This window comes from Tinamus guttatus, unplaced genomic scaffold, assembly GCF_059628265.1.
Source record: "Tinamus guttatus ecotype Peru unplaced genomic scaffold, ASM5962826v1 Tinamus_guttatus_pri_ptg000008l, whole genome shotgun sequence".
In the NCBI taxonomy this organism is placed as follows: Eukaryota; Metazoa; Chordata; class Aves; order Tinamiformes; family Tinamidae; genus Tinamus; species Tinamus guttatus.
In genome coordinates this window covers 1,715,880-1,731,602 of record NW_028288542.1, presented here as the reverse complement: position 1 = coordinate 1,731,602, position 15,723 = coordinate 1,715,880, and the positions used below count along the sequence as shown (strand labels likewise).

The 15,723-nt window shown below is 34.5% G+C and overlaps 1 protein-coding gene across 7 annotated transcripts in view; it reads left to right on the top strand.

The window, feature by feature from the left end:
* Positions 1-15,723, top strand: part of DMD (dystrophin) — a 1,078,552-nt gene that overhangs the window by 455,369 nt on the left and 607,460 nt on the right. For 6 of the 7 annotated variants that reach the window (XM_088521823.1, XM_088521851.1, XM_088521829.1 and 3 more), the window contains exons 34-38: positions 1,645-1,824; positions 10,472-10,594; positions 12,085-12,222; positions 14,140-14,292; positions 15,244-15,426. In XM_088521823.1, the coding sequence (XP_088377949.1) occupies positions 1,645-1,824; positions 10,472-10,594; positions 12,085-12,222; positions 14,140-14,292; positions 15,244-15,426 (777 nt within the window). Of the gene's footprint in view, positions 1-1,644; positions 1,825-3,902; positions 4,032-5,565; positions 5,737-10,471; positions 10,595-12,084; positions 12,223-14,139; positions 14,293-15,243; positions 15,427-15,723 lie in introns of all 7 variants that reach the window. The other variant, XM_088521866.1, reaches the window with a different exon arrangement.

Here is a 15,723-nt window from a genome sequence, read left to right as displayed (position 1 = left end):
ACATGTAAAATACAAAAACAGTCACAATCCATAATAAAGCTGTAAATCCATAAGAAAGCTTAAGCTGTTCTTTTCTGGATGGAAGTAAACCTTTAAGAAAGGGTAATCAAGCTGATCAGAAGTCTTTATCTAGAGTTGAAGCTGAACATATTGTTTCCATATTTTATGATCGTATGTTTTGTCCTCTGTGAAAGGTGATAAAATTGTACTGGAAAGGGACATGTTGCTGCTTTTAGTGTGACAAGAACCTGTTGAAATTGAAACTCTGCTTCAGGTTCTCCTGTTCTGTAGTTTATAGTTACTTAATAATCTCCATTAATCACATCTGGATTCTGATACTACAATTCCTCAGTGTTTGAGCAAAGTGGTAGAATGTTGAAAATTTCTTCTACTTACTTGCAAAATCTTTTCTGTGAAATAACATTACAAAATGAGATCATTAATTCTGTGAAGTACAGGAATGAAGCACAGTTTTAAATGAAACAGATGGTAAGCAAGTTGGAAGTACTATTAAAATGGTATCATATCGAAAAGAATAATTACTGTGCCATCTTCAAATAGCAGAGTATTGAAAAATTTTACTTTCTTAACAACACATTATTAAGAAAATCATACTGATGCATGGCTGCAAGTGTTATGGCATGGAGATGATAAAGATGTAGTTCTACTTCAGTAGCAGTGTGTTAAAGAATTGTGATTGTGCTTTGACTACAGATGGTTCTTTTTAAAACATATTCAGGTTATCTAAGAGAAATATAAGTCCCTAGAGTGATTCTTGCCTCTCTTCAGGTTGCTTTGTTTTGTGTTCAGTTTGGATCACTTCGTTTCTACCTTGATCTTTATTTTATAAGCAGAGATCATACATGCCTGCATCATTTGGAATCAGGTGATCATGAGTTCAGGGAAATTTACTCCTATTATTTTTTCTCCTGGTTAGATCTTAAAGTAGATAAAAAGGAATTTTTGCTTCTTAGGTAAGCAAGAAGATGGTTATACTCTGAATTGAGTCATCAGAACTTAGTATTAAATTTCTGTCTAAATGTATGAGGCTTTGCTCCTTTTGCTAGACCTCTTACAGGTTACAAATATTAAAACATGACTAATGAAAAAATGTGAGACATCATTTAAGTTTACAAAAAAAGATAATAGTGTAAGGAGCTGCCGGAAATCTGGGCTTGTAGTCGTGCACTTGTATTTTAGTCACTCAAATGTTGAAATATTGTGGATATAGCCTATTTTAGTATTCCAGTTTACACAGTGAAATCCCAGCTGAGTGGAAGGAAAAGATTTATTTCTAAAGGTCGGTTTATCAGGACAGGAGAGCATGGCTTCTGCTGAAAAAGACTCAACTCAATGTGATAGGAGTATTAAAATACTTTATATGGGAATTTGGAGCGCAGCTCACTAAGGCTTGGCTTGTTATCATGATGACTTATGGTTGTCTCATTTATTCTGTGAACTTTATGTGCTGTTTGATGGCTGTGTCATTTTATTATATGCAAACTACCTCTTTACCTGCCTATAGGAAACAAGTGTTTTTTGTTCCAATATCAACATACTGGGTGTTTTAATATTTGATGTTCTTACTGTGGAGAATTATTTTTTATTTCTTGAAATGTTTATTATTTATTCTTCTCTCCATAGGCTACACGGAAAGAGATTGAGAAACGCCAGGTCCATCTTAAGAGCATTGGTGATTTAGGAGAGAATTTGAAGTCAGTAGTGAAAGGAAAAGAAAGTCTAGTGGAGGATAAACTCAGCCTCCTGAACAGTAATTGGATAGCGGTAACCTCACGAGCAGAGGAATGGTTGAATTTATTACTGGTAAGAATACTGCATCTGTGCACCTCATTTATTAAGCAATATTTTAATATAAAAATGCATAGGACATGTTTGGTGCTCAATCTTAGGATTGCTTTTTCTGGTCCTGTAGAGTATGCTTATCTAATATCTAGTTACATCAGCTTGGTTAGTTTTTTTCCCTACATTTTTAACTATCTGTTTACATTTTTACACAGTGACATCGCTGTGGGGTCTTGTTTGCTAGGTCTTCCCCTTCATCTCTGCCTCAGTAGAGCTCTCCTGGATTCCTCTTTGCGCTAGTGAATGAAAAGCAGTTTCTCCTCAAAGCCCTTAATTACCGGAATACAAAGCAAGTGAGGGAAATATGAGTTGAATAACTCTTGAAACCTGCAACGTGGGCTTTTGACCGCATTACTATTTCTGTTTGGATGTCGAGTATGGTTTGGAAGTTATTCCCCATTTTGTTCTTGGTTCAGTTTACATGTGTGTGGCCTAAATTCATTAAGGAGGCAACTAAACACAAGCCCTGCACACCTAATACACTCTGAGCAGTGATCTGGTCCTTCAGACCAATGTGAGCTTCCTTTGGACAGTTTTGTGCTGCAGTGGACATGGTGGAGATGTTAAGGGAACCAGAATAAGTCTAGCCCAAAATTAAATCATAAACAACAAGGAACAAATAAAAGCCACATAATACATATTTTGGAGCTGTTTTAAACTCCTTGAATGCTTAAATGCAAAAGGATTTTAACTGTTCATTCACCAGAATGCTTTGCAAGAGCTTCTGTGTTGTTTCTATTGCTGAGATAATGGAAATGCAGTTTCAACCCATAGAAATTGAAGTGATTCTCAGGGGTTTATTGACCTTTATCATGACTTGAGCATTTCAGAGCTTGATGTCTTAGAGCTCCACTAGAGTCCATGTGGCTGCCTTAAGAGCACGTCTGGGGCTGGCATATGGCATCACCATGCATCCTCTTCTGCGGTGTGGAGCATACACGTGCAGGCAGCTGGCTGGGTGTATTCTGTCTGGAAAACTGAGGCATTTCCTTCAGTATGATATAGACGCTCAGCTTTGACATAGAACTGTTTAGAATAATGGATTTTTGGATTTTTTGAACTTGTGTATTTCCTCTACCTTCTCTTTCTCTGCTTTGGATTCTTGTGTGTTAGTATTTGCTAAAGCTCATGATAAAGAAGGTATAAGCAAGGGCGTTGTTACTTTGTTATGCTTACTATTTTTAGAATGAAGTATAGGTATGTCCAGTCAGTGGCCAAAAAGATAGTGCTATGAAAATCTTCAGTCTCATGTGTATAGTACACATGCACTGCACAGGGTTTAAAGTACTGCAGTGTCCTTACTAGGAAGTAGTATTCTTCATGACCAAAAAGAACAGCTCGGTGACATTTTATAGTGACTAATACTGTCACTCTACGAAAGTATCCATATTCTTATAGTCTGTGTTTAGAAGAACATATAGTTCACTGGGAAATTCTAGGTGGATATACCTAGACCTCATTGTAATGAGCTCACCAAGAAAAGTCAAAGGTTTTAAATTAAAAAACAAACAAACAAAAAACTTAGCAGAATATCATCTAGAATAGCTTTTTAAAAGCAAACCCAGAAGTTTAAACATAAATGAAAGTTTTATATAGAAAGCTCCCTTTTCAGATTCTAACTTTGCAAATGGATCCTTGTTTCTATCTTGGTTTCCTTTAACTTAAGGGCTTTCCGAAATGAGTTCTGTACCTGGTTTTTGTCATCACCACAAGGCTGGCTATCAGCTGCCTGCTCCTCTCAGCAGTCTCTCTGAGCTTCAGGCACCCGCTTCTTCCTCTGACCAGATCACCCTCCTCTTTCTCTGCCTGTTACTTTGGAAGCTTCTGCCTCTCCTACAATGTCTTTTCAAACAAACCTGTAATATAAATGGGGAATAAACAAATAAAAGATGCTCTCCTCCACAGAAACAAGCACTTATTACACCAAATAAACAAGTTTATTTTCATAATATGTGCATGCTTTCCACAGTTGGCATAATTACGGCTATTTCCATTCTGATTACTTTCTTGTATGCAGTATTTACCTTTTTCATATACAGGAATATCAAAAGCACATGGAGGCTTTTGATCAGAAAGTAGCTAATGTCACAACTTGGATGTATCGTGCTGAAATACTGTTGGATGAATCTGATAAACAAAAACCCCAGCAAAAAGAGGAGATTCTTAAGGTAAAAAAATAATGTGATTTTCTGGAAAGCCTTAATTTGACTCTAAAAAGCAACATGTCAAAACTAGTGGGTTTTGAAAGGTATCACATCTTGATAGAATAACATCCTTTTTTTTTCTGTGATGAAGCTACCCTCTGGCAGCTTGTAGATTACTTAATAAATTTGCATTGCTTAGCAGAAGTTAAATCTCTGCAGAAGGAAAAACAAATATATTATAAGGCTTGGGGACTTCATGGTGAGTAGAACAGCATCTCTTTAAACCTGTGTTTGCTGAAAATTCTCTCTTAAACACATCTGGTTTAAGAAAAAAAACATATTTGTCTCTATTATTTTCTTTTTAAATTCCTTTTCTATTTTTCTGTGACACCTTTCTGATATCTCTTATATCTGCATTGGTTGTCTCTGTCATATGACTGTTTTAATTCTATAAACTACTTGTGGTGATGCCAGACTACCATCATCACAGACAAGAATATTTCATGATGAACTGGCTGTATTGCATGAGGTCAGTGTACTTATCAAAAGCATTATTTGCCATTTTGCCAGTTTGACTATCTGATTAAGAACTGACTTCTCAGTAGACATGACGCTTAAAGTATCTCATCTTAAATAACTTATTTGCTTGACAGTAAAAAAACTGAATTTTCATTTATATGGATTTTGTTTTTCTGCACAAAACAGTGTGAAGTTTGATTTTGTATTCGCTGAGTGATCAGTGCCCGCTACCCGAGGAATGGTTTACAAATCAAAAAAAGAGGAGTGCTGACACTAACCTAATGATACTTTTTCCAAAAGCAAAACTTTACAAATTCCAGTGCAGCTATATTTTCCAACTAGCCTTTACACAGAGCATAAATCAATGCCTCATTGATCTCAGAAGAACAATCACAGGACAGGCGTTTGTAGGAGGATGAGAAATTTTACAACCATAATGTATAAAGTACAATTATCTTTTCCATCAATGCAGACATATACCTGTGTTGTACAAAGACATATCACACAGCAAGTGTGAATGTAATTACTGAAGGCCAACATTGTTCATGATTCTGTAATGTCTAGCTATCTCTTTGGGCCTTTGCTCTTATTAGGATCTAACATTAAGACATCTAATGCAGAGGAAGATGGTATTGTTTTCCCTCTGCTTTTTGAAATATGTGAAAGGTGTATTGAAAAAAATCACACGGTGTTTATCTGGTAATTTTTCTATACTCTGCTATGACCCTGAATGGTAATGAAGACCAATTAGCAGCACTTCTTAGCTTTAGGACAAAATAGAATAATCTAGTGCACTCTGAAATAAGATGAGGATTGATTTTTAAGTAATTGTGTAGATACATTTTTTCTGTAAATTTGAGATGTGTGAATCGAAATGTTGTCTGATGTATTTCTGCTGTTTTTTCACGCTTACTCATAATTATCTGAATTTGCTTTGTGGTTTTGCTCCCTATTCCTTTGCACACTCTCTCTCTCTCTCTTTCTCTCTCTTTGCATTTATTACTAACTTCAAGCCCTGTCTCTTGCTCACGGACTGTAGCGCTTAAAGGCTGAGCTGAATGATATGCATCCAAAGGTGGACTCTGTGCGTGACCAGGCAGTAGACTTGATGACAAACCGTGGAGATCACTGCAGGAAAGTAATAGAGCCTAAACTGTCAGAGCTCAACCAACGATTTGCAGCTATATCACAAAGAATTAAGAGTGGAAAGGTAGGAGGAACTGCTTCCTTGGGGAAATACATACAAAATGGGATTTATATGAGGTACAAAATTACAGCTATATGGGGAACTGCTGCTTCCCAGTGTTAGACGTTTGCAGTAAAAATAATTATATGTATACAGTTATAAAAAGTAGATCCTAATAAGATAAAAAAAAAGTATGAGGTTTTGGGGTTTGGGCATCTTACTCTCTTCAGTCTTTCATCATTAGAAATATTTGGTGGAATTATATGAATATAACATTGATTACTTCATGATCTTTTTAAGAACAAATGTCATCTTGGAAGTACTAAGATTAGGTCTTCTTGAAGCATGAGTAGCTTTTTCTTTTTTTTGATGGAGATTAGATTTTGAGAAGTAGTTTTTTTACTAACTGAACCTAGTCTTTTCCTACGAGGCTGTGACTTCACCAAGGTTACACATACAGATTATATCGACTATACTTCATCTATTCATCTCTACTACCTGTTTGAGTGATTCACTGAATCTAAATTTGATGTGGATTAGGTCATTTTCAGCCAAGTTATGATTTCTGAAGGGGGATGAAGGAGGACATAGAATACTTCTTTACTGCATTGCACTTGCTGCCTTTATCATGAAGAGCAATTTGGAAGGGGTGCAGGACTGAAGTAAGCGACAAAGTGGGCTGGTATATAGGATCCTGATCTTAGATTCCAGCTGTGGTGACTAGTGCAGCAGCACTGGAAATGAATGTGCAGAGGACCAGGGGCAGAGCAGGAAATAAAGCATGAGTCTCCTGTGCTCCAGTTCTGTGCACTATGTGCTCTCCTTTCTTGTATTTCTAGATGACTGTATCAAAATGTAGCATATTTAAGGAAGTGTAATGGTAGAATGGATTTTATATTCTCCTACACACATGCAAAAAATCTTTTAAAGTGTGATTATTACACTGCTGTTTCCTGAATTCTGTCTTAGGGTTTGTGTTGGGTTTTTTTTAATCTTTCAGTAATTTAATTTCTCCTTATAACTCACTACTCTCGTGTAAACACCAAACAATGAGGTCAAAAGCTGTTAAGCCTTAAAAATATGTAAACAAAGGTACATGGTCTTCATCTGTTGGCTTGGATACTCAATACCATGTGTAATCCGCACATTCTTTGTGGCATCCTTGGGTTTATTTCAGTTTCATTTCTGGAACAGAAAAGAGCATGCCCTGTGAAAATTGCTTCATGTAAGAAGATGTGAAGTAATGGAAATGTGGAAATGTTAGAGAGATGCGCAGGGATACAGTCCAGGGTTTCTTCTTCATAAGTGTGCAATAATGAACCATAAAAATGAACAGTGGCATATGGTTGGTATCATTAAAATTAACAGCAGTATGATTCACATTAAATACAAGGTTTGTACAAAAATATTTGTGAATCCATCAGAAAGCTATTTATATAACTCCTCATTTTCAAATATATCTTATTTTTGTATTAGAAGAAAAAAATTCAGAAAATATTCATTACTCTTGAAAATATTTTTTTCTGTAACTTGAGTAATACGTGTGAGTAAACTGCTGAATTAAGTCTGATGTAATATTTAGCTAGAGGGGAGAGTTGAAAATATTCTTTGTTTTATAAGTGCTAACAAAGTCTGACTGCCTTATTTCATCTTCTCTAGTTTTCAACTGGATCATTTCTAATCATTTTGCTGTTCAAAGAGGTGCATGTTATATAGCTAGTTTGTCCAAGTGTATTCCACCAATCAAATGTTTCTTTTATTATATATTTCTTCATGACATCATACAAATCACCTTTTTGAAAAGCATCAACTTTTCCTGGGTAATTTTAGCATAGGAAAATATTAGGAAAAAATAGTATATTATTGCATTAAAAATATTTTATGCAGTTACTTTTATATTTGTTGCACCTTTATAGAGTATAAAGGCTTATTGTACTTTTTCAGTGGAGAAACTAAGATTCCTTTGTATTCATAAATAATGCTAAAGTCTTAACTGGTTTAATTTACTGTCATTACTTTGAAACTTGGTGGTCATTATTAATGGCCTTTTGTAAAAATGACAAAGTTATATCTTTTTCCTGTCTTTTTGTTAGAATCCTCTGTTGGGAATTATATGGATCATTAACATTTGCAAAAGTTGCAGATGCACAGGGTCTTAAGCAGAAAAATATGTATCTTTTTCCAAAGATTCATTTATTCTATTAATGCATTTTCATCAGGTTATTTTGCTACTACCAAACCATTGCAACAAGGGGAATTCTGGATATTGGTTAAAGCTATTTCTAACTTGTTTTTTCTTTTTGAGAGAATCCATGGACACAAAAATTCCTGTCACTGCTGCTTGTTCAGTGATTGTACTGAATGAGGACAGAGCATAAACTTCAGCTGATTGCTGAAATGCCTCATGAGGACCACTCAGCTTGATCTCAGAGCCCTGAAACCTTCCATATGGTTGTGATATGGTTAATATGGCCTCTCTATTTAGTCACCTTGACTGATCAAGTGGGTCATATTACAGGGAGCAAGAGTGTAAGTCTCTTGTTGTCTGCACATAACAACTTTCCTTTGGGAAAATCATTTTGGCACAAAGCTGAAACAACTATGCTGTGTCATGTTTTATTCTGAACATTTGTTATAAGGCAGTCTGGAGTTCTCTCTGTTTTACCATGCATTACAAAGTGCTCTCATGCATCCAGGGCTGATGCAATCTTTAGGATAGTGACAAGTATTGTTTGTTTTAGGGAACAGTGGGACAGCCTGTAGATAGTTTATACTGTTTCTGTTGTACACTATTAGAATATATATATGGATTCACCCAAAGGAGGAGAAAAACGTGCTCATCAGGAACAAGTTTCTTATGAATGTGCAACCTGCAAGCATATTAGTCTTCCTCATGGTGCGCTCTCTCAAGTTTTTTTCCAAAAAGGATCATAAGACTCTACATTCAAGATGAAGTGGAATGGCAGCGTGCGCCCTGAGCTTTGTATGCGATGCGTCCAGCAAGATGAGGGGAAGAAGTTTATTCAGAATTCAGTGCTTAGAAGACATAACCTTAGGCAATGGACAGTGGAGGGTTGGTCGGCAGAGGTAGTTTATAGTAAGAGGTAAATAGGTACTGCGCAAGATAGATAGACAAAAACTTGTCTGTGTTCTTGTCTGTACTACCGACTTGGGGTATGATTTTGGTTAAATGACTATATTGTTGGATTCTATGTTTTGTCTCCTTGTAGATCGAAGAAACTATATTTTCCGTTTTCACCATTTTGGCTTTATGGCCTGAAAAGTTGTTGTTGTTCTTTTACGTCTTGTAGTGAGTTTTAAGTACTTTTGAAGACATCCTTCAAAGCACTTGAGAAGAAATTACTGAATCATTTGCTATTATTCTATATTAACTATTCAGTTAAAGTGTTCTCTGAGCATAATTTTGAACTCCTTGATGAAAATTTGTGAGCACAAAATGATTCTCTATAAATATTGTACATTATTGTATTTTTACAAGTATACAAACTCTTTGACTTAAACCAGATACAGTTAAGGAGTTTTTATCCAAAGTCTTCTAGTTCATCTGCAGACAGCTGAAAGTAGGTTACAGATCTTCTGAATCCAGCTGATGTGCAGTCTGTCTTGTTTTAACTAATTAACTGTTTATTATTTTCATTACAAACTTTTGTTTTATAATAAATATCAGTTGGACTGGAAAGAGAGTAAAAATGAATTGATCAGAATATAATGTACTTACAGCTTTATCTAGTGGAGTTTTACATCTTGTATCCAGAAATTTGTAGAATAAGGCACTAATTGCCTTTAAATCTTGTTCAAGAATTGTGAGGTATTTGTTACTTGATTTTGCATTTTTAGCTGTAGAGAGAAAAAAGCTTTTACTTTTAATACTTTGCAATGCATAATAAATTGTATGTCAAACTATACACAGGCACTCAGGTATCAGGAAGATAAAGGAAAGTAATGGAAAAGATGGTGTATTGCTACTAATAAGTAGCCTGTGTCATATTAATTTTTAAAACTGAAGTCAATGTAACAAGATGAAGCATTGTAATTAATATTGTGCATCATTTTAGTGGGGATCATGTCTGTTTTGTGTAGATTGAGTTTTTTTGTTATCTTTTTTTTTGTTGTTGAAACTTTTGTGACTCATATCTCTTTTAATGAGCTTGCTTTGTTTTTGTTTTCATGCATAACAAAAGAGGTATGCCTTGTGCAAAGATAATCTATCTTTTGTTCTGAGCTAGTTATTGTATAATTCACCTGGCATCTTGTTATTCTTTGTGACAGAGCAATGATTTCAAAACACTGAGACAAATTTTCATGACGTTGTAGTATTAGGTGGTTATTCAGCTATATGGATTGCTTGCTGCTGTGAGTAATTCCTGACAAACCAGATTTAGCCAAGCAGTGTCAAGATCTAATTTCTTAGACAAACTATTAAGTAACACCGCTTATTCAAACCTCATTTAACACACAAATGTGAGAATATCAGAATGCTTTGTAATCTTCACTCATCATTGTTATCTTGATCTTTGGATGTATAAAATTGTTGTGTTTTCTTATATGAAAATTCTACAGCATTGTTAAATACATATCTTTATTTGTGTCTTTGGATACTTTGAAGCTATATGGTATTTCCATGTTACAGAAAGTCTACCAGAAAATTTGCAGTAAAAGGTAGAGGTCGGTCTCGGTTTATGTTAAACTGTTAAGTATGTGATTTAAATAAGTAATCTCTGTCTGTCTCCCATTTTAGCCCTCCACTCCTTTGAAGGAATTGGAGCAATTTGACTTCGATATACAAAAATTGCTTGAACCACTGGAGGCTGAAATTCAGCAGGGGGTGAATCTGAAAGAGGAAGACTTCAATAAAGATATGGTAAATTGGTTGAAATGGAAATCTGAGTGAAATAGGCAGGGAGGCAAATAAAACCTGGGTGAGAATTAGAAGCTTCAGCATCTGTTTTATCATATCTTTAGATATGAATTGTACAAGTTCATAGCATGCTAATATGTTATAATTTCAGAGATCCCAAGTTAGAATCCGCTAAATATTTTAGTGATACATTTGCAGTTAGTTTTATAAGAAAAACATGTCTTGAACCATTTCAAGTTAGCACTGAGCAAAGCAGGAGTGTTATGCACAGGCACTACACTATTAAAGAATATGACAGGGATATTAAAATTTCTGTAGCAGTAGAAAGACCAAGAAGGCTCAGAATAGTGTATTTCTTTGGGTAATACATCAAGAGAAGAGTTTACCTATAGGCAAATGCTAGGTAATGATCACAGAAATAAGATGCTACAAATGCCAATTAATTCTTAACAGATGTGACCACGCTATTTGTTGTGAATTGTTTGTGGCAGTTGTATGTTTTAATACTTATATACTAGCCATGAATTAAATGTGTGTTGTTTGCACATATTTGTATATTTTTTTTTTTAAAAAAAAAAGGGAGAAGTAAAATATTGCTGTGCTTTGCTTCTATTTCCCTTGTGGTGTACTTTCTCCAGAGTTGATATTCAGAGTAACTCCATTTCTTGGTCATCCAATGATAGCGATACCTCTCTAGGTCCCTCTCCTCATGTCTCATCATGTCTCATCAAGATCAAACACATTTTTCTTTGCAAGCATTATTAGGAATCTGGATTCTTTTTAATTTAAGTAATTCCTCAATCTGTTTTATGCCTCTGGTGAAACAAATCTTTGCATGATAATTATTTATTTATTTATTTTCCACAGGAAAAATGGTAGCTGTTTAGGGCAGTATTTATAGCAGTTATAAGTTCTGAGTGAATTGAGTTTGTCTAGATAGTTTCTATAGTGGAGCATATTTTGTTCCCTTTCTTTACATAAAATGTTTAGTATATTTCAAGGGCTTTGCTTTGAAATGAAGTGGTGCAGATTCATCATCTATATAAAAAATGCTTAGTGATATTTTTTCCACTACCAGAATAGTTACTTTGCATTGTGATGATACTATTACATGAGATGTTTAGGAATCACATGTCTTTCTAGCATACTGGCAATCATTTAGAGTGTCTAAATGTATATCTTTTTTATTTTAATGTAAAATGTATTTAAAATTTTTGCATTTAATACTCTGATCCTGCTATCCTGGATGCTGCGTAAAATCTAATCTCAAACATCTGTAACGTTTCAAGTGCTGTTTTACTTGTGCCACTCAGATACCTAAATGCATTGTAGAAAGCAAGTAAAACCTATTGTGTCTTCAGTATAGAACTGTAAATAGATGTTAGGTCATTACCTTAGTAGTGAAAATGTAGGCTTTTAATGTCTATATTTCCTAGTATTTAAGTAATAAATAGGTTTAAATGCCCATTATATATGTTATTTTTTTAAATCAGAGTGAAGACGATGAGAGCACAGTAAAAGAATTGCTGCAAAGGGGAGACACTCTTCAAAAGAGAATCACAGATGAGAGAAAACGGGAGGAAATAAAGATAAAACAACAGCTGTTGCAGACTAAACATAATGCTCTCAAGGTATAGGAGCTAAAGTTATAAGCCCATGCTTATAACTACTAAACTTTTTTTTTTTTTTCCTTTATTCATGGCAATGTTCTATTAAGTTAAATGAAGCCTTAATACTATTTAGTGTGCAGTCATTTATAACAATTCACCTCTAAACATAAATTTGTTTACAGGTGTATCTTGATGCCTTGGGAAAGACATGTTAAATGTTCAGATTAAAAGATATTGTTTTGTCCCTAGTTTTACAGCCTGGTGACTGCCAGTTGGACTGCGGAGATCTCTTTGTAAATAATTACTTTTTTTGGCCCAGTATGCATGTTCTGACTTTCTCCGAAATTGAAGACCTTACTTACAATCATTTCTCACAAATTTATGTTTTCAGTTGTAGAACATCCTCATTCTACTGGACATGTTAATGTTTTATCGTTTAATGACTTAAAAGAGTTATATGCTATGCTGCTTCAGGGGCAATGTTGATTCCAGGCTCCTTAAAACTGTGATAGGGTACCAATAAAACTGGCAACTCAGAGGCTGAAAACCAAGAACATACCAAAATTATTTTTTATAATACTGCTGAAAGTATAGCTGCCTACTGCTGTGTCTGTAAACATCCACAGAGCGGTGTATTTGAACAAACTGATAGACCTTACTGAGAGTGTCCTTTTCTCAGGAAAAAAAAAAAAAAAAGGAGAACAGAAAGAATCACCTTGGATGATCACCTTGGTTACCTAACTGGAGCTGTGGGCTCAGGCTAGTGCAGGAATTTGTCTCACTGTATCCTAATTGTTAGTATTTTGCAGGGGAAGACTTTTTTCTCTTGAAAAAATGTCATTTTTTTATGGCTCTAGAAATATGGCATGGTTGGAATGTAGTATTACTGATTTACAAGTAACATTTTTTCTGTGTGTGTGGATTTCAGTCTAGTTTTTACTGACCTTTATGATTTCAGCAAATGAATAGATAGAAGATTTAAAACAAACTAGAAATTTATTAGATTTATTAGATTTTTTGACTGTTTGAAATTAAATGCAAATAATTAATATTTTTTTCTTAGGTGAAATATGAAACCTGTTTTCCAAAATCTGCTTTTCACCACATCCCTTACTGGCTGTGTATGTGGAATAGAGTGATTTTGAGGAACCCAAATAAGGCATTCAATCTTGTCAAACAAAATTCAAGAACAGTCTAAGCAACTTCATTTGAATATTTGTTCATAAAGTGTATCAGTTATGTTTTAAGTTACATGCCAGTGAGTTATTGTAATGAATACATTCTCTGAAATCTGCATGAGTAAAGTTAGATAGTTAAAGCATATACACAGAGAGAATTTTTATATTGCTTATAGGAGGTGAAATAGCATTTTATAATTTCCTGTTAAAGAGAAGTTTTAATTCTTTTATAAAGCTTAATTAAGAGTTTTAATTCTTTGTAAATTTACTTTGTAAATTATCGTTAATTTAAAAAAAGAAAACTAGTCTTTATGTGTATTTCTGTGTTGAAATGATTTTCCTTTGAGCAGCTACAGAGCTGGCATGCAGGCTAGAATTTCACAGGAGACCACAAAGCACAGGAAGCCCACTTATTTCTAGATATTAAGTAGGCTGTGTTTCCCTCTGTCCAGTAAGTAATTCTGAGTAGAAGTGTTTCATATAAAATACTGACATTTATATATAGTATTCATTTCTCTGAATGTTGGTGAATGCGTCAGTGGTATATTTAGCATGTGAACAAAACTGAATTAGGGAATCTCCTTCAATGGGAAAAGAGTCTGTGTTAAATGGAAGAAAATATTCTTTGATTAAAATATCAACATTTAATTTTTAAAATGTTTTACAATTTTCATTTTTTTTCTCTTCAATGTCCACACATTCATATCCATATTTTATAAGCCTTTAATTTGTACTCTAATAATGTCTGCACTGTGAACAGGACTTGAGGTCTCAAAGAAGAAAAAAGGCTTTAGAGATTTCTCATCAGTGGTATCAATACAAGAGACAAGCTGATGACCTAATGACATGGCTGGATGACATTGAGAAAAAGTTAGCCAATCTGCCAGATCCCAAAGATGAGCAGAAACTAAAGGTAATGTTGTTGTGGGATGGCAATGGTAGATATTTTTAGTGATAATTTATTAATTTAAAAGAAACAAATACAACAAATATTTGGATAGGTATATTTAAAAAAAAGTTCAGTACTTTATTTCTGTCTTATAAAAAACACAAACAAAAAATCCTCTGACAATACTTCTTCGAATGGACTTTCATTAATTTTGCTATATATATTGTATATTAATGTGTTATGTAGAATGCTATATACATGATTTGAAAGCATTAAATAAAAGTTTCTGTTAATAATTTGAATAATTTGGAAAGTGTGCAATGTATTGAAAAGCATCAAATGTTTTCTAGTAAACATTGTAATTGATTTTATGTATCTTTGTTCCAGATGAACATATGACTTACCGATATATGGATGACCACTTTCTCATGTTAGCACATTCATTTTCATCAGAACATACTCATATGTCACTGTCAAACTCTCTAGATTTATTTACATACTGTCAAAGGTTTTCCTACTTTATTTTGCATCGCCTTTCTTTGCTTCATTCTCTATTGAGTTTCCCACAGAGTAAAAAAGGAGCTAAGTAATACATTTAGAGAAGTAAAATTTTTGTGAACTTTTGTCTAAACACTAGTTTTCCTGAATATACTGATTCTTACAGATAAAGGAAATTCTCCAATTGCTTATCAGAGTGCACTAGCAAGAATCAGGAAGTGGAAACTGTTGGCCTTTGCTAACTAGTTTTCAAGATATACTAGTTGTTATCACCTCTACAGACAGTCTACACGGAGGTTCTCCAATTTAAGTTATGTTTGTTTTGTCTAACTGTAAAATAAGATATGAAATAACTGTACACTTTAACTGTAACAATAAAATGGAAATGGAAATTCTGACAAAAGTATTTTGCTAATTCTAAGTTGATGGATCTAGTTAGCTAACTGTCCTGGGCCCTGTATTGGTTTTGCTCACTAGGAGATTGGTGGAGAGTTGGAGAAGAAGAAGGAAGATGTGAATGCGGTGCACAGGCAAGCTGAACGCTTGTCTAAGGATGGGGCTGCAAAAGCAGTGGAGCCAACCCTGATACAGCTCAGCAGGCGCTGGCGAGATTTTGAGAGCAAATTTGCTCAGTTTCGAAGACTCAACTATGCACAAATTGTGAGTTGTTATCAGCAAACGCGTATGTTTGCAACTGCTAATACTAACAGTATCCTACTAACCACGAGAACCTCAGGGGCAGTGTCAACTCTTCAGATATTAGTAAGGAAAACCCTGTTGTCTGCAAGTGGGGGAATCTTTATGTTCTAATGCAGTAGTTCTCTGCTTTTGCACTTGGTCTTAAAATTGCCCATAAGTTAAACCAGCTAACTACAGAAAACTCAGCAATGCAAAACTTGTGTTTATTTCTGTTGCCTCATTATTTTTCCATGACATTTTCCAGTTTGATCATGTCAG